The sequence below is a fragment of the Monodelphis domestica genome, chromosome 1 (assembly GCF_027887165.1).
Source record: "Monodelphis domestica isolate mMonDom1 chromosome 1, mMonDom1.pri, whole genome shotgun sequence".
Classification (NCBI taxonomy): Eukaryota; Metazoa; Chordata; class Mammalia; order Didelphimorphia; family Didelphidae; genus Monodelphis; species Monodelphis domestica.
In genome coordinates this window covers 90,360,763-90,386,227 of record NC_077227.1, presented here as the reverse complement: position 1 = coordinate 90,386,227, position 25,465 = coordinate 90,360,763, and the positions used below count along the sequence as shown (strand labels likewise).

The following is a 25,465-nucleotide window of genomic DNA, read 5'->3' as shown; positions in this document are numbered from 1 at the left end:
GAGAGGGGCATAGGGTTATAGGATTTAAGCATTTTTTGTGTCTGAATTGAACTAGATGACTGCTAAAGACCCTTTATATTAATAAATTTCATAAATCTATTAGTTAGAGCCAGAAGGAATTCCATTCTTCTGTATTCATGTCTAATAAAGTCTTTTTTTTTCCCCCTTAAAGGCCCAAGTTAGATTCTACTTTCTCTTTTCTCTACTTCCTCCAACCCTCAGGTAAAAATGATTAGCCTTTTCTTACCTTGACTTCTCTTTTGCATTTATTTCACATTTCTTTGCATCAAAGGTTACTTGGTTTAATCCTTCCCTTGAATGGATGTGAGGTCCAAAAAAATGAAAACATTTGTCCAAAGTCATGCGGGTAATAGGTGGAAGAGCTAGGATTCAATTCCAGGTCCTCTGGTTTAACATCTGTTTTTTTCCCACTATACCACACTGATTCTATTACATAGAATATAATAGAATGTATAAGACTGATAAATAAGGTCAAATCTGTCAATGATAGTTACCCATTACAATAGTAGCCCACTACATTAATGCTAAGGTTGAGAACCATTTCAGTGGTATAATTCTCAAAAGTTTGTATAAAACTATTAAGTTTATTCATCTCTTTCTAGATAAGTAGGTTAGACAGAAAGGAAAGAAAACCCATAAAACATAGTTGCATTTGCTTAATATAAAATGTTTTATAACAAATTAGGAAAAATTGCAAGCATCTGTTAATTTTTATAATAAGCACATCCATAACATTATTTTTCTATCAGCTAGATGGAATAATTCCATCAAAGTATTAACTGGGATGACCTGTTGTCACAAATGGATTATCTCCACGTGATCTTGGTTTTCAGAGGAAAAAAAGAAATTGGCATTCTAAAATAATAACAGCAATCATAACTAATCTTTATATAGTGCTTTAAGGCTAGCAAAGTATCTTATAGATATTATTTCATTCGACCTGAATGTATTTTTAAACTATCATGCTTCACTTAATGCTGTATTAGTGACTACAAAGAGACCCATCTGCCCTTCTGCATTTGTTATGAAATGTGGAGATATTTTACTGTTAAAATAGAGTCCACTCCCTTAGATTAAGATATAAATAGAGGCAATGATGTTATTTCAAATTCCAAGAATTCTGGGCTAGTCTGATCTGGAACCTGGGAGTTAGAATTTTTTAAAAGTCCAAGATACTTGCATCCATTCTTTGACTCAAAAATAGATAGCACCACTTGAGATTTTGAATAGTTCACCCACTAGCATGTGGAAAGTCATTTGCAACCTGAATCACTGAAGACTTCCATGACCTAGATGGTTTACCCCTGTGAAAACAGGTGGAAAGGATATTAAAAGGTTATAGTAACTCTCCTAATTAAAAAACAAGCAAGACTGAGAAAATGCCTACATGACAGTAGGTTTGTAAATATTTTAAAAACCTTTTCTTCTTTGAAAGTGTTTGGATTTTGGAAAATCTTTCTGACCTATGAATATCATGAAAGTCAACATATATGTTACTAACTGAAAAGTTGCTCAACTATAATGTTTAATTCTTAGGTGTGTTGATAATAAGACCATATCTCAGAGATGTATGTATAATTGCATAATTAGTCCTGGACTTGCAATCAGAAGATCCAAGTTCAAATCTTAGCTCAGACAGTTACTAGTGGTGTGATATATAACCCTAGTCACACTTAACTTTCTTCAGTCTTGGTTTTCCCCTTTATAAAATGAAGATAATACTAGCCTTTGTAGTTGTTGTGAGGCTTGAGTAAGATATAAGAAGTGCTTTGTGTCCATTAAGGTGCTATATAAGTATTAGTTATTTTTATTCTCAATTACCAATGTCTTTCTTGAGAAGACCTTTCTCTCTGGCACAAATACCTTTCATATCAATAACTTTTAAGTTCTGTATTTCTTTAGTGAATTTTCTAGCAGATCAGTTAATCCAAATATCCCATTAAAATCTTGTCACTGACCTTAAAAAAACAAACAATAAAAGCAACTTTGAGTAGAGTGGAAAGAACATAACTCTTGAAATGAGAAAGACTTGATCTTGAGTGATGGCTATGACACTACCCAGTTATGGGATGTCATCTAGGTAAGTCACTTTGGTTCTACCACATTGCTATTGCACAATTCATTAAGCTGTTGACCTTTTATAGAGGTGAGTGCTTTCCATGAATATTGTAGCAGGGTCCTGAGTGTTTCTAGTCTTAGTAGATTCTAATACTAAGATACTAAGTAGTCTTAGTAGTTCCTGATGGTGTTTTTCTCTGCTTATTCCAATATAAGTATAGGTTTTACATTGCTTTGGTATTTCAGGTCAAAGTTAAAAAATATATAACTTCTTTTTTGAGCTTCTAGGTGTCAGAACTCAAAAAAGTCCTGTTGTTTTCTTCCTTGGTGTGAAACAGAACGTCATTTCTTCATTAGCCTCTTTTGGGGATTATTTTAGAGGATCATTTATCTTTTGCTGCATTCCAGGGTCTAAAAAGAAAAGCATTGTTAACACTATTTTTTTTCATGTATCAATTGAATGAAGTTTGGTTTAGTTTTACTTGAGAATGATGCCACTGAGAGAATTGTTCCTATTTGAAAGGTACTATTGGGGCAGGTAGGTAGCTCAGTGGATTGAAAGCCAGGCCTAGAGATGGAAGGTTCTGGGTTCAAATATGGCCTCAGACACTTCCTAGCACTGTGACTCTGGGCAAGTCACTTGACCCCCATTGCCCAGCCCTTACTGCTCTTCTGTCTTGGAACCAATATATAGTATTGATTCTAAGGTAGAAGGTAAGGGTTTAAAATAAAAAAGTTAGATACTATGTTTGAATTTGGTAACTATTGGGCAAATACAGTCAGAAGAGATTTCTGAAGTTGGGCAGCAATTCAGCAAACATCTATGAAATGTCCACTGTTTGCAGAGCACTGTAGAAACCAGGAAAAAGTAAAAACATCTTTTCATGGTTAAAATCCAAAATGGGTAGATCTCCATACTCAACTTTAAGTACTGTGTTTATGCTTTGGGGTTAAAATCTAAAAATAGACAGGGGATTACAATTTAATCTTCACAATCAAGGAAGAGCTAAGTACCTTCATTATTACAATCAGGGAGGAGCCAAATCCAATCTTCACACCACCTGTAGCACAGATTCTTGCAGAAAATAGATGTTCAAAATATATTTGTAAATTAGTTATGCAAAAATAATCTGGACACAGTTTCTCTACCAAAGGTATGAACACCCATTTCATACTTCAAGTGGGAGGTCTGTCACCCATATGTGAAAGAGTGGGCAATCCTGGAGTGGAGCATCAGCTGTGATTGGTAGACATAAAATTTAGGGCATGTGATACAAGAGAAAAAGGTCTTTAAAAGTGGAAACAGAGACACAGAGGACAGGTACTCGGACCTGGAGTGAAGGGACACTTGGAGTGAAGAGACACTTGGAGTGAAGAGAGACTTGGAATTTTATTTATGGTTGGATTGAATATTTAATTGGTCACCAGGGATTTAATTTCTAAATCCCTTGAATAAATTACTAAAGTCAAATGGAATTTATGGTAGTTTATTTTTACAATAGAGGGAAGATACTAAGGAGGAGAGAAAAGGAGCAGAGAGAGACAGACAGAGAGAGAGAGAGAGAGAGAGAGAGAGAGAGAGAGAGAGACAGAGAGAGAGAGAGAGACAGAGACAACAAGATATAGGCTAGCCAGAGTTTATGTAGTAAACTCTAAGCAAAGAGATCATGAGTATAGTAGACAAAGAATTCCAGTAGTACCTGGAATAAAAACAAAACAATGTAAACTCCTTGACAGCAAGGCTAGTTTTCTTTTTGTATTTCTATGAACATGAATTTATTCTGTCTTTTAAAAGAAAAACAAGCTATATATAATAGGGATTCTGTTTTGTATACAATTCCTTCCATTCTATGGTTTATATGGAAATGCTCATTTGGTATTTGTCATCAAATTAAATGAAAAACTTCAGAACAATAAAAAAGAACACAAATATAATAAAAACCTGGTTACATGATCTTGAAGAGTGGGAGGCATCCATCCTGTTTTTCCCATTCTTACATTGGTAATAGTTATGATACATCAGTTGGCAGCAGTCAGTGGGCCAACAAAACATAATACTAACTCCATGGGTCACATTCTCTATTTTTTTTTTAATTTAACATTCTTACTAGTTTCCAAATGGATTTCTCTGTGGTGTGACCTACTTTTTCTGAGGCCTGTGGATCTGTGCTAATTAGCGCTTAGGGGGTACTCCATGAGCAGTATTTGGATGCTTCTGCTGCTATGGCAACTGAAGAGCTTCCTGAGATTCCAATTTGTGATAGTAGAGCTTAACATGTGTTTTTATTGTTATGATAGAAGTTTTTTTCTATTATTTGCCTTCCTTGACTACTTCTGTCCACTTCGGTTATTCTTGCCACTGAACTTGATGGTATTTATAGTCTGAATCATGCAATTTGACACTTGTACCTTTCTTTGTTTCTATTTTTCTTTGTCTCATGTGGGTAATCGTTGTTTATCTTTCTAAAAAAAAAGATTGTAAGCAACTTTAGAACTGAGAGTGTTTCTTGTCCTGTTATTTTTGTTTTTCCTACTGTGTCAAGCACATAGTGTAGAGCCAATGAGTACTCACAGGATTTATAACTGGAAGAGACTTGAGAGCTCAGCTGGTACAAACCCTTCACATTTTATAGGTCTTCTCTACAAATATCTGACCAGTGGTTATCCAGCTTTGTCTTGAAGACTATATCACACCCATACAGTCCATAAAGAGAGAGGTAAACTGGTTTGTCTGAGATCATCTTTGAACTTTGCACTGAAGGAGAATTTGGTGATCATCCAACCCAAATCTCATTCTGCAGAAGTGTAAACTGGAGACCAAGGGGATAGTTAAATATTAGAGCCAGGATTTGAAGCCAGGGTCTCTGGAACAGAAAAAAAGGCTATTTGATTTATCAAGATTTTATAATGTTGAAGATAATTATAGCAGGCTAGCCTACCTGGCTGCTCAGAAACCTGTTTTGTTACTTTTGTGTTTTTAGATGTTATTCTGATGGCTGAAACTGAAGGATAAATGAGGTGCTACCATTATCTGGATTCCAGAGAAAAGGAATATATTACTGTAGTTCATTTTTCAATATTATCCTTAGGATAGAAAAAAAAGAACTCAGTTCAGCTTCCTTTTGTGAATTGTCTTTCCAGTTATATTATAAGCTCTTTGAGGGCAGAGACTGTCTTTGTTTTTATTTGTTTATATAAACCCAGTAGCTAGCACAGCACCTGATACATTGTAGGAACATAATAAATGTTTATTAACTCTTCCAGATATATATGTATACATTATACATATATGCACATAAAACTATGTGTATATATATACTCATACACATAGTGTTATATATAGTATACAACTATATATACTATATATGTATGTACATAAATACATACATATATAGTATGCATGTATTGTAGGCCTGGCATGTAGTAAATGTTTAATAAATGCTTTTTGAATACATTTGAATATATAAACATATTTGTATATGTATATATGTGTATAGACACATATATGTATACATGTGTATGTATATACACAAATACACAGAGGTATTTTCCTTTTCCAGTGACAGAACAATATACTGAATACAAAACCTACATTGGTTGCTCTGGCAAATTTTCTAATTATGTAAAATTGAGTATTCTGGGTATCTATGTTAATATCCTCTTATGAGGCTGTAAACTCTGTCTTAGATACACTTTCTATCTCTCTGGTCCTTAGCAGAGTCCTCTGCAAAAATTGGTTGGGTGAATGAATAGATCAGTGAATGAAATGTATGTTGTGTATTTTAACTATTTTTTCATGCATTTGAGGTAGTTAAAATAAGGAAAAAGAAAATCAATTGCTATCACCTCGTGTTAAGTTACTCAGAAAGAAGTATTGCAAACTGTGAGAACACGGTCCCTTTCCTCAAGGTATTTACAATCTTGAGAGGGCTTTACGATGTTTTTTTTCCAGGTTGACTTGGTAAAACTATTTAGCTTAGATCAGAGAGACCAAATAAGAGAGACCTGGAAGCCTCCTTATAATATGAAAATGAACCCAGAGGGTACTTTGGATAATAGTCAGATGAATGCTGAGTGGGAGCTCTGTACTATGATAACACTGACTGGTGTTGAGTGACAGCTTCCTCTAGAGTGGATTCTACATTGAGATCCCCATCATCCCAGCCCTCTGACAGTTCCTGCTGGCTCCCTGGGAGATTGGCATATTCATTAGCTATTATTTTAACATTAATGGAAAGTAAATCCTCTCAGTGCTTCTTGGAAATTCCATGTTGTTCTCTCTCAGGAAACAATTTGGATTTGCTGGTTTTCTGTTTGACACTGCTGTTAAATATTAGCATACAGGAGTCAGCTTTTTATTAAGCTTTAAAAACTCTCCTCCTGAGTGGTGCTTACCAAATGCTCTGATCCAGATTTCCCTATCTGTAGTTAGTACAACCTTAATGTGGTGCGATGTGAGTGGGGGAATGGAGTGTATAGTATGGAACTTAAACATCTTTGAGAAGAATACATTTTTTATAGTATTTTGCTTTCACTCGTATTTTGAATTACTTGATCAATGAATTAAGAAATAAGGGTTAGGGGCAGCTAGGTGGCTTGGTGGATTGAGAGCCAAGTGTAGAGATGGGAGTTCTGGGTTAAAATCTGGTCTCATACTTCCTAGTTGTGACCCTGGGCAAGTCACTTGACCCCCATTGCCTACCTCTTACTGTTCTTTTTTCTTGGAACCAATACACAGTGTTGATTCCAAGATGGAAGGGTTTAAAAAAGAAAAGAAATAAGAGAACTAGGCAGCAAGATGAATGGAGAACTAGGTCTAGAGTTGGGAGAACCGGGATTCAAATTTGATCTCCAACACTTCTTAGCTGTGTGATCCTAGATAAGTTACAAATTACCTAGCCCTTGATACTCTTCTGTCTTAGAATTGATACTAAGAAAGTAAGAGTTTAAAAAAGAAAGAAAAAAAGGCAGCTAATGATTATCTTGGGTTATGTTTACATAGGTTGCACTGTAGTCCTTGATTTTTAAATAGGCTATGTTCTAAAACTTTGTTTAGAATGAATTTCCCAATCAAAACTATAAGTTGAATAATGAATAAATTTCCAGGTTAGCTCACAAAACCCTATTGAACTCATAATTTAGCTGAGTTAATAACTGGTCACATTAGACTAAATCTCTAAGATCCCAGAGATCATTTCTGCGTTGGAATACTAGAAGTTAAGGTGCTATTGTACCGTACAGTGCCTCTCTGCACTAAACCATGAATCTCTATGAACCCAAACTCCCTTGAGTCTTAGTGAAGTGGAAAATTTAAAGATTTAATGTCAGGGGACCTGGATTTGAATCCTGGCTCTGCTACTTATTGCCTATGTGACCTTCGGCAAGACTCTTCACATATCTGTTTTCCCATCTCCAAAATGAAGGGGCCAAAAGGTCTTTAAGATACTCGACTGGCAGAAGAAGGAGAGGCAGTGATGATGAGTGATGAGAAAGGCAATCTATAATCTATGAGAAAAGCATTCTGAGGGGTTGAGAACTCCAATTCCAGAAGATGAAGTTAATAGTTGCAGGGGTTGTTTTAAGTTCAGTGGTCTTCCATTGGCAATTGTCTGCCCTTAAAATCAGACACCAGTGGGCTATTTGATTAAACAGCTTAAAGAGGAAATTGAATTAAGATTTTTCTATAGCCCTCAATTTTTCTATCTTATCACCACAGTTACTACAATGCTTTGGGTTTTGAATGGCTGCATTGCTCTTTGGTTTGTGTGAACATTAGGAATGTGTTTTTCCTTTGTGGAGAAATCAGGTTTTTGGCCAAATATGGTATGAGTAGCAAATGGAGAATCTGTGCTCTCCCTTCTTCCTTGCTGGCTGGGTGAGAGCCCCTCAGACTTCCGTAAATGGGCACACTTTTGGATTGAGGGTGAATTGCTGTTTCTATTCAGAGCCTGCAACCCATCACAGGTTCAACCATTCTATCCCTGGGAATCACAGTCTTTCCTGAGTTCATGTTTAACCTGAAGAAGGGGTGGGGGGTGGGGAAGCAAGCTTTTTGACTAGAGAAAATGGTTAACTGAGATGTCAAGCCTATGGCTCTGGGATGCTCACACACTGGCTTGTTTACCTTGGCTTACCCAGGCCATTCTCCCCACTTTCCTTGATGGGAGAGTCCATTGCCTTTTTTCCAAGAGGGATGAGCTACACAATGGACCCGGCTCGGATCTTACAATTTGTGCTAGAGTCCTTCCCCACATCAGTATTGGAAAATGATCATTGTGCTCCTCCAATAATAGGAACTGGGCATACTGGATCTATTACCCGATTCATTTGCATTTCAAATGCCTAGGGCCGGCGACACAATGCAATGGTTCTGCCTGCGGGTCCCCCAGGGCGACACAGCACAGTAGCTGACAATGTATGCTTAAAGGGAGGGTCTTCATTTCTTTCTCTTCCACTCTCTCTCTCCTAGCCAGTAGCAGAGCCTTGCAAAGGTGCTGGTTGTTCAGCTGGCTTGAAAGTGGCTGATTAGGGATTGATGACATCATCGATTCTTACACGGTAGCTGGGATCACTCTCCGGATCCCCCCCTCCCCTTTTTAAATAAGAACAGAATCTTCGCTTGGACCACACACAGACACACCATCCTGGCTCCGGTTCAGGGAAGGGAAGCTGGAAGGGAAGCTGCTGCTGAAGTGTCTCCGCTGCTGTTCCTGTTGCTGCTGCTGTGGCGGCTGCCGCCGCTACTGATGCAAGCAGCTGTTTCCATCTGCAGTGCAGTATCTATCCCAGGCCAGGCAGGCAGAGCTCTCAGGGCTCCTTGCTGGGGGAATTTAGCAAGGAAGCTGGCCCTGCTCCCCACAGCTAGCCTCGACTCAAGGGCAAGCCGAGGATGGGAGGGTCTCAGTCTCTCCAGCAGGCCCCAACGAGCAGCCTAAACCGGGAACCCTCCGAGGCAATGTGAGTGCTCTATCTCCAAGCTCCATGTCCCCGTTCTTTCTCTTGCTATGATTGCTCTCTCCCGCTCTCTTTCCCCCTCTTTCTCTTTGTATCCCTTCTCCTCTCGCTCTGTCTCTCTCTTATGCATTCTGCCAGGTCTCTTACCATGCTGCTTGCTTTCATGTTGGGTCTTTGTTAATGTCGCTTTAATTCCAGAGGAGCAGTTAGAGGCTTGCAGGGGCAGGGGTGGGGGAAGATTAGCAAACCGCTCCCCCAAGACCCCCTTTTAGCCCTTCTTGACATATTAGAGCTTCGATTCCTCTTTATCCAAAGGATCTTCTTCAATGGTCTGTTTCATGTAGCTGCCTCAAGTATGTGACCTGGGGAGAAGAAATCACTTGAGAGTTTCTGTTTAGATTGCAGAGCATAAGGCATCATTTCTGCACAGTGTTTGGGCTTCTCTTCATACAGGCATGTTTCAGCTCAGCTCATCAGGCTCAGGAGTCACATCTGGTTTGGAATTATTTCTTGCAAGGAAGTACCATAACTGGCTATTGGCAGTGATCTTTTCCTAGGGAGGAGGATTGTAAATGATAAATCCACTCAGAGAGAAATGACTGCTATTAATGGTCATCCAAGTAACTTTGTCAATTGCATGTAGCAGGAATCCAGTTTGGGTTAGTTTAAACACCTATTTATGTGAAGACAATCCTAAAAGCACAGCCATTTGCTAAGTGTAAACCAAACTGTATGGACTCGGTATTTTATAGTATCAGGCCTTAGCTGTACATTGAGCCAGGAATCTAAACCACGGAATAGAGTGGCCTTGATCCTCAGTGTGTGTTTGTGAGAATTGCCATTCCTATTATTGCCATTCCTCAATGTATATAGGCATGTTTAGAAGATGGGACTTATTAAGCAGAGATGTCTGCGGAGCTCATGTTTCAGGGAGTCAGGCTGGCATCCACAGTGAGCTTCCATGTCCTAATCTTACCTGCTTTCCCTTTCAATGTGTTTCTGGGAAGAGTGTTTTAAGGAATGGGGGGAGGTGGTGATTGGTGGAAGAGCTGTTTATTTGCAGGTTAAAAATCTTTAAAAGACAATAGCTGATGTACTGAACTAGGGTAGAATGGCCAAATAGTCCAAATAGATCTTTTCCAATGGTTCCTAAGACCAAAGCATAACAGAAGAAACAGTGAAATGATGCAGTGCTCAGCTATGCTATGGGTTGAACCCACGTTATTTCCCAGGTTTGTAGCTTCATTTTCAATACTGATCAAAGCTTGGTGGTTGTGCTTGTACTATTTTATTTTCTACTTTACAGATACAGAATTCATCCTCTTAAAAAACAGGAACAACATATTTCCTTGAAATGCTTTGGATCTTGAGCTAATACAATCTTATGTCTATTTTTGACTCTCAGTATAATGGATTCTAGTCTATTTGGAAAAAGCATTTCTTAATTCATTACTGTTTTACATTATGAGATTAACAAAGAATTCATCAAAAATTGATAAAAGATACCAGTGGTAGTAATATTCAGTATAGACCTGAAATGCAATGATAGGCCATTTAAATGTATTTCAGAAAGTATGCTGTGAAATCTTTAGAAACTCAGCTCATCAGTAGCTATCACCTGATTCTTTATACATTTGAATAAAAAGAATAGCTAATTTTTACTTCCAAAAATTGATCTTTTAGAATAACCATCCCACCATTTCAGGATAATGGAGTTCAGAGCATTCAACATTTTAGATATAGTGCTGTAAAAATAGAATTTTGGAATTAAACAGACTATGCATAATTGGGCATGCATATTAATTTTTTTGAGTTGTTGTTCCATATATTCCCTTCTTAGAATTCTCACCAGAAACTTCCTCTACCTGAGCAACATTAATTCTAAAACTTTCCTAAACATAGATCTTTAATATATACCGTTTTTGCCACACAATTTTCTCTTCTTGCTACACCTTAACATTTTCTTTTTTTAAAAAATAGGATTATTCAAACGCTTGGATTTTTGCTTACTGCTCTCCCTTAGCAGCCTATTTTTGACATTATCAAATATTAAATAACCTGGATTTATTATTACAGAGCAATACTGATTAAATTAAAACAAAATCTAACATTTCTTTTCATCTCAGTAGAAACTTCTTTCAGTGAGGTTGTAATTTGGAAAGAGACTAAGAGAGAAGAGTTAGATGACTATCAAGTAATTGAAATTTCCCTCTACCCAGTCTGTATCTTATATGTGCCTATTCTCTCTCCTATTAGCATGTAAGCTCCTTGAGGGAAGGGACTGTTTATTGTTGCCTTTTCTTTTTGTATCTCCACTACTCATGATATTGTCTGACATCTAGGAAAAGCTTAATAAATATTTGTTAATTGTTGCTGTTTTTTTTTTTGAGAGAGTAGAAATACAATTTTATTCCAAGTTTCAGATTTGAGATTTGAACAAGGACTTTAAGTTTCTAAAGGACTAGACTGCAAACTCCGGCCACTTCTTTCTCAGTACAGGAATAGAAGCAGTTATGGTAATGGTGAATTAGCTTTATAATCTCTAGTATCTATTAGAGAGGGAGATGGAAACACAAAGGAGGAACTGGAGTAGTAAACAAGTTGGGTTTCTGGAGGGTGAGGGATGAACCACTATAAACAGATATGTATATCACTTTAACTTTTTTATTTGCTTTGTCAAATCCAAGCAAATTCTAGTCATGCTGTCAATTGTATTTCAAAGCAACAAAAAAATAGAAGAGTGAAAAAAATCATAGACTCTGTATCAGAAAGCTACCTTTAGTAACATGTCAGAGCTGGACTAGACCATCCATGTCCTGAAGTTAGGACTTCCACAATATCTTATATGTGCCTTTGGACAACCCACCTCTTTTCTGTGTCTCAGTTTTACCATCTACAGAACAATGGCATTGAATTTGATCATTTGAAGGTACTTTCCAACTCATAAGTCTATTAGGGAATTGGCAATTTTTGTTTTATTTGGACTTGTGAGTTCATTGGTATTATAAAACTCCTGATTGTGAAACTTTTATTCCCATTCCCAGTAAGCACCTGGTCAGAATAACTTTCGGTTTTAGAGATTTACCTGGGTGGCTGAGAAGCTGAGTGAGTTGGTCAGAATCAAATACCTTCTATTTGTCAGAGAAGAATTCAAACTTTGCTCCTTTTGACTGACTCTTTATACATTATGCCATACTGCCTCGATGCTACAAACAAATTTATCTTGAGAGGTAATTTTTAGTGTACACAATGTATTACCCTGCCACAAAGTATATTCTGGAAAAGTTAGGCTTCTAAAATATTATCTTAATGAGAAATTCAGGAAATATCTTCTAAAAGACTTTTGCTTTGTATTGTGTAGTAATAACATTCAGATTCTTTACTCTTGTTCTAGAATATCTGTGGATTGTCCTAATAAGCACAACCTATTCTTACATGTAGTGTAGAATTAAAAGGGATGTTCATGGTAGGTGACTGAAAAACTATTAAAACCAAGATCTCTAATTGAAAATTCATTTAGCAGATGCTTCCCAAGGATCTTTCATAGATAACATGCGGTGCATGTGTAAGCCACTTTCTCTGAACTCAAGAAGTTTAATTGTCTAGAAAGGATGGCAAGACATGAAGAGAGTAGTACCATGTCAGTAATCAAAACAGAGAACTAACATGATTACTTCTGCCTGGGTGATTAGAAAAGGTTTCATGAAGTAGTTGGGTTTAACAAGTAGACCTGGAGACATGGAGAATAAAGAATATTATTAGGCTGAGAGAATTTCACAAACTAAATTGTAGAAGCAGGAACATGTAAGTTTGTTGGGTAATAGGATCCAGAGTAGTTTGCTTAGCATATATACCATTTGCAGTCATGAGAAGCAGGCTTGAAATGTAAAATAAACCATACTAGAGCTGAAGGATTTGAATATCAGGGTAAAGAGTTTGTATTTCATGTGTTAGTATGAAAGCTCCCTTTTTTCTGAGAGCAGGGGACAGCCACTATTGCCATTGTACTCCATTTATATATTTGAGATACAAATAGTTCTAAATAAAGGACTCTATCATGTAGCGTACCCCTGTGGAAAATTTGAAAGAATATTAACAATATTCACAAAGGGTTAAAAGAGGTGGATAGACTATAATCCATGATGCTGGAGGAAGCAGCTGTATCATTGAGATCAGACATATTGGAGAAGAGAACTCTGAAGAATTATGAACAGAGGAGTGATCTGATCAAAGCTATCAATGCTTTAGGAAAATTAATTTGCTAATTTCAGATAATAGCTTATATTGGAACAGGAGACTAGTGAAGGAACATTTCAGCAGTCCAGGGAAGAAGCATGGAGGTCATGAACTGGAGTGGTGGTGTAGAATTGAAAAGGGAAAGATAGAAGAAATTTTAAAGGAGGATTGATTCAATGGAAGGGATGATGGATGGAAAAATCAAAGATCTGGTCTGATGCCCAAGAGAATGAGAAATTGCTGATGTTCTTGACAGACAAATAAAGAAGTCAGAAGTCACTGCTTGGGAATGTCTATGGTAGAAATCGAGACGATGATGGCTGCTGTACTGAGTTTAAGTTGTTGATAGGATATCCAGGTAGAAAAGTCCAATAGGCAATCAGACAGGAAGGACTAGACCTGGGGAGAGAGTTCAAGGGTAGAGATAGATTTGAGAGTTATTCCCACAGAACTAAAAGTTGACACTATGGGATTATAAATGAGGTAGGGAGTCTGGAAGAAATATCTGAAGGCTAGTGGTTAGGAAACCTGGGTTCCAATCTTAGAGTTCTCTCACCCAGTTCTATGACCTTAGACCCAGCTTCCCCATACATCATGACTGTCTAAAGAATGGGAATAAATACAATACTTTCCTGACCTAATTACATATTTGCAGTGAGGATCAGAGATAATAAGTAAAAGGACTTTGAAAACCTTAAAGATGGTACAAATGCCAGGGAAATGTAGACATATTCTACAAGCTTCCTGGGCTAGATTACAAAAATGAGAAAGACAGTGTGGGCTGCTTTCTTTAGACTTCTCTGTATCTTTCTTATAGCCATCCTCTGGAGGCCACATGTGACTAAGTAGTTTATCTTAATTGACATTATTACTAATGTGGGATGAATGCAAATTTTTCTCTGGGCTTTATAGTTGCTTAGCCTAAGAAGAGATTTTTTTTTTTAGCTAAAAAATTGAAATGATTCACCCTCTTTTATAATTTGCCTACATTCCTCAGGTTTACTGATCTGCTGATTCCTTGTTCCCCAAACCCTTACCAGACTCCTCCCAAAAGCCCTAGCCTTTGTTATCAGCTCTCTTTATTATCATTTCAGGTTACTCTTTCTTATTTTCTTATAGATAAATGCATATGTTTATTGATGTTCTTGTCTTTCTCTCTTCCTTATGAAGACCAAAAGCATGTTGCTATTTTTCCCTTTGCCCTTTTCTTCCTATAACCACCCTCACCTTGAACATTTTCTCATTAGTAAAGGAGTAGAATGAGAAGACAGTATGACTTCAGTGTAATTGCCACTTGTGGGCCTGGGACTCCTGCCTGGGGTTAAATCCTTGAGATAATTTCTGGCTCTCCATATCCCACTTCTTTTCTGCAAGGCTGAGAGCCTCTGGCTTCTTTAGTTCACTGCCAACACACCTACTATTTTTCAGCTGAGTTCTTCTCTATATATCTATAACCCTTAGGAAAAAATGGTTTACAACTTCTCCCTTATTTTGCTGTCACTGAAATAAGTACACAACTCTTTAGATATTCAAAGGTAAAGAGGTTCTTAATGCTCCCTTCCTTCCTTCCTTCCTCCCTTCCTCCCTTCCTCCCTTCCTCCCTTCCTCCCTTCCTTCCTCCCTTCCTTCCTTCCTTCCTCCCTTCCTTCCTTCCTTCCTTCCTTCCTTCCTTCCTTCCTTCCTTCCTTCCTTCCTTCCTTCCTTCCTTCCTTCCTTCCTTCCTTCCTTCCTTCCTTCCTTCCTTCCTTCCTTCCTTCCTTCCTTCCTTCCTTCCTTCCTTCCTTCCTTCCTTCCTTCCTTCTTTTCTTCCTTCCTTCCTTCCTTCCACAAAGTCTTTGGATCCCTTCTCAGAACAATGTTTTTAAAGGCATAAAATTACACAGGGAAACCAGTTATACTGAAATATTTTTTAAAAATAAGTTGTTGGAACCCAAGTTAAGAAACTTTATAAGGGCTTTTTACTAAAGGTGGTTGTTGTTCAGTCATTTTTAGGTGTGTCTGACTCTTTCTGACCCCGTTTAGGGTTATCTTAATAAAGACTACTCTAGTCTTTGGTTTGTCCTATCTTTTTTTCAGATCATTATAGATGAAGAATCTGAGGCATACTGGGTTTAGTGACTTGCCCAGGGTCACACATCTAGTAAATGCCTGAGGCAGGATTTTAACTCAGGTCTTCTGACTCTAGGCCTAGAACTCTATCTACTATGTCACCTAGCTGCCCCAAGCTGCATGTAATCCCAGGGAAACAAAAGGTACAAGTTACCAATTTAATAAAAGTCTTAAATTCCTCTAGTAGGTGACTCTGGACTTCAGCAAAATGTGGAATGTGGATGTAGCCACGTCAAGTCTATCTTTCTAGCGTCTTCCCTGTTTCATTGAATCATCTTTATTTTTGGTCTTGTCTCTTGAGTCATCTTAGCTGTACTTAGTCTTTATTCTAGCCAACCTCTCAGGCTTCTGCTCTAAGATTTGGGTTGGTATGGGCTCTAGATCAGGTGGGATTTTGTTTGCCCCCACTTTCAACCAATAACCTAGTCTTATCTCTGGACATGCACTTTCAATTTGGTGAGCAGGCTCTTCCCCTACCTAACATTCTCATATTTCCTTACCCCTTTGTAGACTACCTTGCACTGACATGTTCATCATCTTTTCTTTTTCTCATAACTTTGAAAGCCCTAATATTATCCCTGACCCATTTTTCTTTGTTATCTGTTTAGGTTGAGGTATAATCAGGAATGGGTTGTTAAGAAAAATCCTGGACTTGAGTCAAGTACCGCTTCTGGTTCTAGAGTAGAATCTTGGTGTCTAATCCCTCTAATGGACATGGCTATGGTGATAGGTTCCACTGTTTGTTGGATTTGTAAGTGAAAAAAAGGGGGGTTAAAGATGTCAACTCTATTTAGAGATGGGGAAATTGAAAACCTTCAGAAAAAGGATGTGACTCCTAGAAAGTCACACAAGTTTACTGTGGCAGAACTGAGATGTGAACCTTGATCTTCTCTATTCCAGGCTCTTTCTACTATATCATGCTTCTGGAGCTGGATTGTATTACATAAGCTTCCTCTTAAGAGCATTAGATTCTTTCCCCTCTTTTAAAGCTTGTATATTCTCTCAGCTCTCTCATTAAGCTCCTATTTAAAGTCTTAGGAATGTCTCTAGTTCAATTTTTAGCTCATTTATAGGGCTAAAATGACTGATGCACCCTGAACCCAATGACTGATAAAGCTCAAGTTCCTAGATACTGTAGTAGGTTCTTTTGATCCGTCTGGTGCTCTTTAACTCCCCTACCCCCAATATACACACCAGAAAATGGCTTTTCTAGAATCTGTCTACAATAAAGAAATCAATAGTAAGAGGACTGGTCTCTGTACTCTTCATTAGCCAAAGGGGTTACCTTGTTGTATCTTCTTGCTGTACAATTGAGATTGAGTATCTCCTTATATTAGGGTCAAATAGCCAGGAATGGGATATCAATGGAGTACGCTAGTACAGGCAGGCTTGAGAGCCCAGCTCCTCTGCTTTTCCTCCTCTCTCTCCACCTCACTGCTCTCCCTCCCCCTCTCATTTATTTCTACTGTTAGCAGCCTGTTTCTGAGGCTATATTGTTGGTTGCCTAGGAACCTACTTTAGGCTGAAATATGATTGGCTGATCTTGTCAAATTGATTGCCAGAGCTGGGGCAGCATCTTGGGTGTGCGAAGGATTTTTAAACAATTCCGTTTTCATCCCTTAAGATTAACAGTGAGGAGTTAGTTACTCTAAATGATTGCTTTTAAGAAGTCGGCTGTGAAATTGATTGTTCATGGTATAATATTTTATTCTGGGTGAAATGAGTTTGGCCACAAGGAATATTTTTAAAAGACTGAGTCAGCCAGAAATGCTTATACACATCCATCCTGTGATGAAAGCTGGTGGCCTGGGCTGATGTTTGTTCCCATTTTTATTCATAGATTACTTTTAGCTGTTGTTTTAAGAGTATAGATCTTGGGTTTTCTTCACTGCCACCAAATAGAAGGAACAGGATCTGAGGTGTTAAAACTAAGATTAGAGGGGAGAATATGTCTCTCACAGTTTTCTGCCTATCTCTAGTAACACAGAGTGATTATCAGATCTTATTCTCTTAAAATCATCCCTAACATTGGAAAATAGATGAGAATATAAAGATTACCTAGTTTAGCCCCTTCTTCACAACTGATGTTTAGTGACTTGCTCAAAATCACATACACCAAAATTTGCACTGAGATTCTCTGATTCTAAATGCAGTTCTTTTTTTGAAATAGATAGGTATCTCAAACTTATAGTCTTTCCCCATAAACTCACCCTTCTTCCAAACTGCTCTATGTCTGTTGAGGACAATATCCTGCCTGGATTCACAATCTCAGTGCCATCCTTGATTCCTTACTCTTGTGCATCCCATATATCTAGTCATTTGCCAGATTCTTTTGTTTCTGCTTCCATTACATTCCTCTTCCCTCACATAACAACCACTCTACTAGCTCAGGAATTCATCATCTCTTGCCTGGATTATTGCATTAACCTCCCAGTTGGTCTCTCAATCTCAAGTTTCTCTCTCCACAAATCCATCTACTACATAGGTATCCTAATGAGTTTTCCTAAAGTGTCAATCTTCTCATGCTAGTTTCAGTAAATTCTAGTGGTTCCCTAGTGCTTCTGGGCTCAAATACAAATTTTGTTTTACCTTTAAATCCCTTCACAACCCATCTCCAACCTATCCATTCAGCCTTATTACACATGACTTCCCTTTACACATACAATGGCTCAACCAAAATAACCTCATACTTTTTCTAATAATTGACACTTGCCCCATTCCTGTGCCTTTATAATGATTGCCTCTGATGACTAGAATTCACTTCCTCATCACCTTCATCTCTTGGAATTCCTAGTTCTTTCAAAGCTCAATGCAAGCTGTACTGTAAGCCTCCTGGTCTCCCAGCTCTAGTGCTTCCCCTCACCCCATTTATCTTGTATCTGTTTTGTAGATGAGAGGCACACCCTAATGGAGAGAAAACCAGCCTCAAAGCTAGGAAAATCTGGACTTAAGTCCTGCCTTTGACATATATTGACTGTATGACCCTGGGCAGTTCACTTAATGTCTTAGTGCTCCCAATGAATGGTGTCTAACTCAAAAAGAAATTGGGGCTACTAAGCCACATGTAAAGATCCTCCTGAGTCACATAATGACTTTTGTTGTTATTTAGTCATTTCAGTCTTTCTGACTCTTTATGACCCCATTTGGAGTTTTCTTGGCAAAGATACCAGAGTGGTTTATGATTTCCTTTTCCAACTTATTTTACAAATGAGACAATGGAGGCAAACAGGGCCAAGTGACTTGCCCAGGGTCACACAGCTAGTGTCTATGGCTGGATTTGAACTCCTTTTGACTCTAAGCCTGATGCTCTATCCACTGTGCCACCGAGCTTCCCAGGCTGGTACATATTAGGTGCCTAATAAATGTCCCTTCATTAATTGATTGACTGGTGGTGAAACAAACAGTTCCTCTATTAAACACATACACAAAAGCTTTCTAATACAGAAGGAAAAACAACTCTTAGCCAACAAAAGCATTGATCATTTTGGGGGTTGGGATGTTGTTCCTCTGAAGCCCTGGAAGTTTCAAATACTACTTTTTCCTCTTTCCTCTCTAGTATGTATCTTTTACTTCTCTCATTCTTCTGTTTCTTCTCCCTGAAGCATGTGTTCCCTTCCTTAGGGAAGTCTCTATGCTGTTTCCTGGATGCCAAGTTCCCTCCCAGAGGGGTACCCTATTGTTCATTTCACAGGTGCAATATTTTCTGCAATCCCTCTCTGGTCCTTGACTGCTTTCTTCTAGAAAAGGTTTTGAGAAAAGATGTCATCTAAAAATTACTTTTTTATTTTCCCCCTAATGAGCCTAAGAGCCCATTAAGTGCCCAAGAGTGGCACTAGACAGCTCGGTGGATTGAAAATCAGCCTGGGAGATAGGAGGTCCTGAGTTAAAAAATATAGCCTTAGACACTTCATAGCTGTGTGATCCTGCTGCTTAGCCCTTACCACTCTTCTGCCAGGGAACCCATATTTAATACTGATCCTAAGACAGAAGGTAAGAGTTTAAAGAACAAAAAAGATCCTGGGAGAATATGGCAGAGAGATGGCACTCTGGATTTGGCTGCACAGAAGACTGGGGTTCAGATCCCAGATTTGCACCTAACTACCCATGGACATGTCAGGGATTCCAGGAATTTAGTTTCCTAGTCTTTAAAATTAGAAGGCTGTACTGAATGATTTCTGAGATTCTCCTCTGAATTCTATGATTCTACAGGTATTGCTATCAGTGGCTTTCCCCCTGCTATCTAAATTGGAACTTTGAAGAGAAAAAGTGATTCTGTCAAATTGTCTGTGGGTTTTCTTTGCCACAATAAGTCCCAAATACTCCTTGGGGCTTTTGAAGTCTCTTAAGGTTACACAGCTGCCAACTCTCTTTATTTAGGAGGGCTCATTCCCTAGGGCTTTTCTTGATTAGCTGACTGCTCACTGGGTCCTCTCTCTTATCCTTAAATGGAGCGGCACTGTCTCCTATCCTCTTAAGAAGAACCCTGCCAGGTCTGAGGGCTGAAACAGGCAGTGGAGATGGGACTTGGGGCCCTGAGTTTGGCTTGAGGTTGTTAAAGGCAAACTTCAGTATCTCCTTTCTTTTACATGCCAAATGTTCCCTTTTAGAACACTTGTAGATCTCTTATGTTCTCCCAGTTCACTTCAGAGCCAATAGTTTTTCTCAGAACTAAATTATACTACTACTAACTAGTATGTATGTAGTGCTTTAAGATTTGCAAAGTGCTTTACAAATAGTATCTCATTTAATCCTAATAACAACCTTGGTGGGGAGGGAGTGGGTGTTAATATTATCCCAGTGTTACAGATGAGGAAACTAGAGCAAACAGAGGTGAAATGACTTGCCTAGTGTGACACAGTTAATAAATAGCTGAGTCTGGATTTGAATTCAGATAATCCTGACTCCATATCCAGCACCCTGAGTGATAGGTCTAATGGAGCATTCTTGGATGTTTAACTATTGTTTGTATTAAATAGTTGGTTAAAACAAACTTGGGAAATTTCACTGAGGCTTTTTCTAGTAGAAAGACCTTAAAGTAAACTCAGTGGTTTAAAATTTTCCTTTTTTCTCCCCTCACCTTTCAGTTTACTTAAGTAGACTAGGGCAAAAAGAGGGAGAGTTGGAGTGTATAGAGCAACAAAGTCTGTCACCTAAAAGAGAATCATAGAATTCAGAGTTGGAAGGGATCCTAGAAAATACCTGGAATATCTGGCTTCTCCATATCACTGAGTCCTTGGGGGGGGTCTAACTTCTTTTATAAAAAATTTATTATCATGCAAAATACATTTCCATATTATGGTCATCATTGTAAGAGCAAACGCCTATATAACCAAAACCCCAAAATAAAACCATAAATACACTGATGTGAAAGATGATGCCAACAGTTCTTTCTCTGGAGGTGGATAGCATTCATAAGTCTTTCAGGATTGTTCCAGTTCAGTGCCCAAGTTCAGTGCCCAGAAGACAAGTTTTCATAGATAATCATTGAACAAGATTGCTGTTATTGTGTACAATGTTCTCCCAGTTCTGCCTATTTAGCTCTGCATCAGTTCATGCAGATTTTTCCAGATTTTTCTGAAATCATCTTATCATTTCTTTTAGTGCAATAGTATTCCATCGCCAACATTTGCTACAGTTTGTTCAGTTATTCCTCAGATGATGGCCATTTCCTCAATTTCCACTTTTTTTTTGTTACTACCAAAAGAGCTGCTATAAATATTTTGGTACAAGTAGGTCCTTTCTCCTTTTTTTTTTTATTATCTCTAGGATACAGACCCAGTAATGGTATTACAAGATCAAAGGGTATGCATTGTTTTATAGCCCTTTGGGCATAGTTCCAAATTACTCTTCAGAATGGTTGGATCCATTCACAATATCAACAGTGCATTAGTGCCCCAATTTTGCCACATCCCTTCCAACATTTACTACTTTTGTTTACTGCTATATTGGCTATTCAGATAGGTGTGAGGTGGTATCTCTGCACTGTTTTAATTTGCATTTCTCTAATTGAAGTGATTTAGAACATTTTTTTCATATGATTATTGATGGCTTTTGATTTCCCATGTCTTTTTTTTTTTTAAGCCCTTGTCTTCCCTCTTAGAATTATTCTTGTGTATTGGTTCTAAGGCAGAAGAGCGGTAAGGGCTAGGCAATGGGAATTAAGTGACTTGCCCCTGGTCACACATACCTGAGAAGAATCTGAGACCAGGTCCTTCTATCTCCAAGTATGATGCTCTATCTACTGTGCCACTTACCTGTCCCTTTGGATTTCTTTAAGTAGCAGTGTTGAGGAAGGAGGAAATAAAGAGCATAGTTTCCCTGGGGCCCACATTCCTCATCTATAAAATGAGGGTATTAGATTAGATGGAGCTTCTGAGATCTCTTTGAGCTTTAGGTCTCTAGTGTCCTGTCACTGTGATCACTCTGAACTAGGCAGTTTTCACAGGATAGGAGGCAAAGCCAATTGATATATCCCTAAACTTTGTGCTACTGTGTGTTCCTTTCAATGCAAAAGACCAAATCTTTATACATTTAAGTGTTTCTCACATCTCTAGACCACCCACTGGTTCCTCAAAGAAATGGAGCAAGACCCAGGGGAGTGGTTATTCCAGACTTCCCATCCCAATCTACCTAGGATAGCCTGAGTAACCTTGGACAGAAGTTTCTTATCCAGTGGTAGGAAGCCCCTGGGAAATTCAAGAATCACCTAACTACCAGCAACCAACAGTTCATCACCATGTACCTTTGAAACTCATCTGCACCTATTGCAGAGGATCCCTGAAGAGATAGCAGCCTATGAAGGTCAAAAAATCTAAAGTGAGTTGGAATCCACATTTAGCAAGTCTGTTGGTAAAGAGCAGAGTGATGGATAGTAGTTACTGACCCCTGGCATTTTCATAGCTCATAATGGTCCTATAATTTTAGCATGCTGTTTGTTTATAATAAAGTTTATCATCTGGAAAATACTTGAGCTTCCTCTTTGTAAATTGTCATGATCCAGATGTGGGAAAAATACTAAAATTACAGTTACAGGTCTGTTAGCAAACTTTCACCTCTCAAAGAGCTATCTTTTCTGTATATCTACCATGGTATTCCCAGTGTTCAATATAGATCAGTTTTATGCCTGTTTCTCCTGTTTTTATGTGAACTTCAAAAGTAGTTAGATCAAAGGAAGCTCCTGCCTCTGAGATTCCTTTTCTCTGTCAGCCACCAGGCTTGCTGATTGAACTCACTAATTCTTCATTGTTATACATTTAAGGGACACTAATAAAGTGCTCTGGATTTTTTTTTCCACTTCAGGAGAGGACAACTGGATAGGACATCTTTATTTTCAGGAAAAAAGGTCTTTCATGCATTTATGCCATATATGAATGGAATTTCTAATCAGTGCCTTGACATATATAATTTGTGTTTATTTCCTTAAAGTAGGGAGTTGGCCCCTAAGCAGAGAGAAAGAGAGGGAAAGTGAATGCATGTGTATGTGTGTGTGTGTCTATGTTCATGTCAACGTCCATCTAGTTGTTTGACTGTCTCTGTGGAAAGGGAAGTGGGTGATTGGATCACCATAATTGTAGAAGTGATTTCTTATGGTATTTGTTGCAGAAGAAGTACTCAGCCAAAGTACAATGGCCCAAGATTCCTATTGTGGGTAAGAAGTAGAATCTAGAATCAAAAAAGAGGAAATGGGAAGGAAGGAATGAATGATTAACTCTTCCATCTAATTTTTATTTTTTATTTATATTTCAATTTATATACTTATATAAATTATATCTTTTATACAACCATTTCCTAATACTTGACATCCTTCTTCCACTATTCTTCCTTACAACAAAGAAAAAGTAAAGCAAAGTCCAGGCAATAGTGACCTTTTCTCCTTCAAAGTCAATTCAATTTAACGAGAATTTATTAACTTCCTATTAAGGTGCCAAAAATGTAAAATAAAATAACAACTCTATATGTACTCAAGAAGTTTATGTTTTACTGGGGAAGGGGAGATAGGAGAATAATAGATCATATAAATAAGTATGAATGGATGAATGAAAAAGCATTTATTAAGTACTACATGCCAAGTACTGTGCTTAGTGCCAATACTACACATACTAAAAGAAAGTTAGTTTCTACATTTCAACAGGAAAGGATTCTCATGGAAAGCACAGTCTTGTGAAGCTGTTACTTAAGTTGCTTTGTTTTATAACCTAAAAAAATCCATAGAGAAGGCTAGTGAGACTTGGGAGGGGCAGCAAGTTGTTTTACAAAATAGCCAGAGGCTAAAGAGTGGTAATACCTGGTCAGAATAGAGGGCTCTGGGTAAAACAGTTTTTTAAAGTAGCTTTGGGATGGGAGGAGATCAGTTCATAGTAGCACTTAACAGGACTAAAAGGAAGTAGTCTGACCCTGAAGAGGGAGAATGTTCTTGACCTGGGGGACAGCCAGAGAAGACACCTGGAAATAGAGGGTTTTGTTTGTAAAATAGATGAGTAATATATAAGAAGACAGGAGAGGTAGGAGAGGGCTGGATTATGATGAGTTTTGAATGCCAGAATGTTCATTTTATATTTGCTCCTTGAATCAATAGAAAACTACTGGAATTTATTTATATATGAGGGTGTGTGTGACATGATCACATCTACATTTTAGGAAAATCACTTACAGGCTAAATAGGAAATGGATTGGAGTGGGGAGAGATTTGAGGCAGGCAGACCAAACATCAGCAGTGTCAGAGAAGAAAAAGGGGTATATTCAAGAGATGTTGCAAAGGTAAAATCAACAGATCTTGGCAACAGCTTGGGTATGAGAGATAGTGAGAAATCTAGGATAATTCCTAGGTTGTAAATTACAGTTAAGCTTCAGATGCTCTTTTCTGTCCTTCATTTGCCTTATTAGTTTGCTTTTACACACATATAAACTGGAATCACTGGGTGAACAGAATCCAGATTAGAAATCTACTAACCTATCTGTGGCTCCTTAGCAAGTATCAGGAGACTTGGGTTTCAGTTGCTGCTTGCTAGTTCTGGAATTTAGTTACAGAACCAAAATTAATTCATGGAATCTCATAATTTTAGAGTTGGAAGAGACCCCAGACTCTATTTAATTTAAATCATCCCCATAGAGAATCTCTCTTGTTACAATATCCCAGATCCAGGTGGTCAATCATCTGCTGTTCACTTGATGACCTTCAGTGAATCTACCTGTGTGGCTTTAGGAAAGTCTCTCAGCCTAGGGGTTTTTTTCCCTCACCTATAAAATGGGAGTATTAGAATAGATGATTGAGAAATTCCCTTTCTGTTAAAATCATATACAATTGCTGAGTATTCTATGAAGGTTTCTTCTCTACTCTCCACAATCTCCTTTTCATAGGCTCAAATGGAGAAATCGATTGGTGTCAGATTATAATGATTGTCCCTAGCCCATGAAAACAACCCATTTGGTCTCTTTCCCCTTCGTTCTCTGAAAAAAATTGTAAGATATTTGGTTTCAGGCCAATAAACATGAATTATTTTGAAATTCAAAGGAAGATAGCTATGAGAGAATTCTTCCCGCCCCCCAGTTAACAGTATTGGTCAGCTGGCAAGAAGTCTCTTTACTCTTTCGAATTCCTTTGCCCTCCATTGCCTGTGAGGAGGAGAAGCAAAGGTGTTAGGGGATTAGGTTTATTTTTGAAGGGAGAAGGGATGGTGAAGGGTAACCACTGCCATTCTGACAAGATGCAGTAACTGAACCAGCCTTTCCCCTCCGTGTTAGGTGTGATTATCAGGATATTAGAAAGCAACCTTTCCTCTCCTGCATCTAAATCACATGCAGTTTTTAGAATTACCTTCCTTGACCTACACAGCTGATTCCCCATGAAGCTACATGGGGTCATCCACTCATCTCTGTAGCCAGATGTAAACAATAATGGGGTTTTAGCTGCCAGTGACAATCTCTAGTTCAGGCTTCTAAAACCAGTTGAATGTATAGAGGTAGAACAAGATGGAATAGAGTTAAAATGAGATCCAAATTGGGAACATCATCTACTTTGTCCTTGGCCCTAAGAGACGCTAAGCTATTAGCTCCTTAGTATCTTTGCCTGTTCAGGGTATCAGTGTCT

At 38.1% G+C, this 25,465-nt stretch overlaps 1 protein-coding gene and 1 long non-coding RNA gene across 24 annotated transcripts in view; one reads left to right on the top strand and one right to left on the bottom strand.

The window, feature by feature from the left end:
• TACC2 (transforming acidic coiled-coil containing protein 2) overlaps positions 1-25,465 on the top strand; it is a 305,302-nt gene that overhangs the window by 189,174 nt on the left and 90,663 nt on the right. Inside the window, exon 1 of one of the 23 annotated variants that reach the window (XM_056803110.1) lies at positions 8,181-9,036. The exons of 20 other annotated variants lie outside the window; for them this stretch is intronic. In XM_056803110.1, the coding sequence (XP_056659088.1) occupies positions 8,969-9,036 (68 nt within the window). In that variant the 5' untranslated portion in view covers positions 8,181-8,968. Of the gene's footprint in view, positions 1-8,180; positions 9,037-25,465 lie in introns of those variants that run through there. 2 more of the 23 variants (XM_056803114.1, XM_056803120.1) reach the window with 2 other exon arrangements.
• Positions 7,498-16,823, bottom strand: LOC107652066 (uncharacterized). The gene is made up of 2 exons (XR_001629500.2): positions 16,664-16,823; positions 7,498-9,586 (listed from the first exon to the last, which is right to left on the bottom strand). It is a non-coding gene; the product is annotated as an uncharacterized LOC107652066 (long non-coding RNA).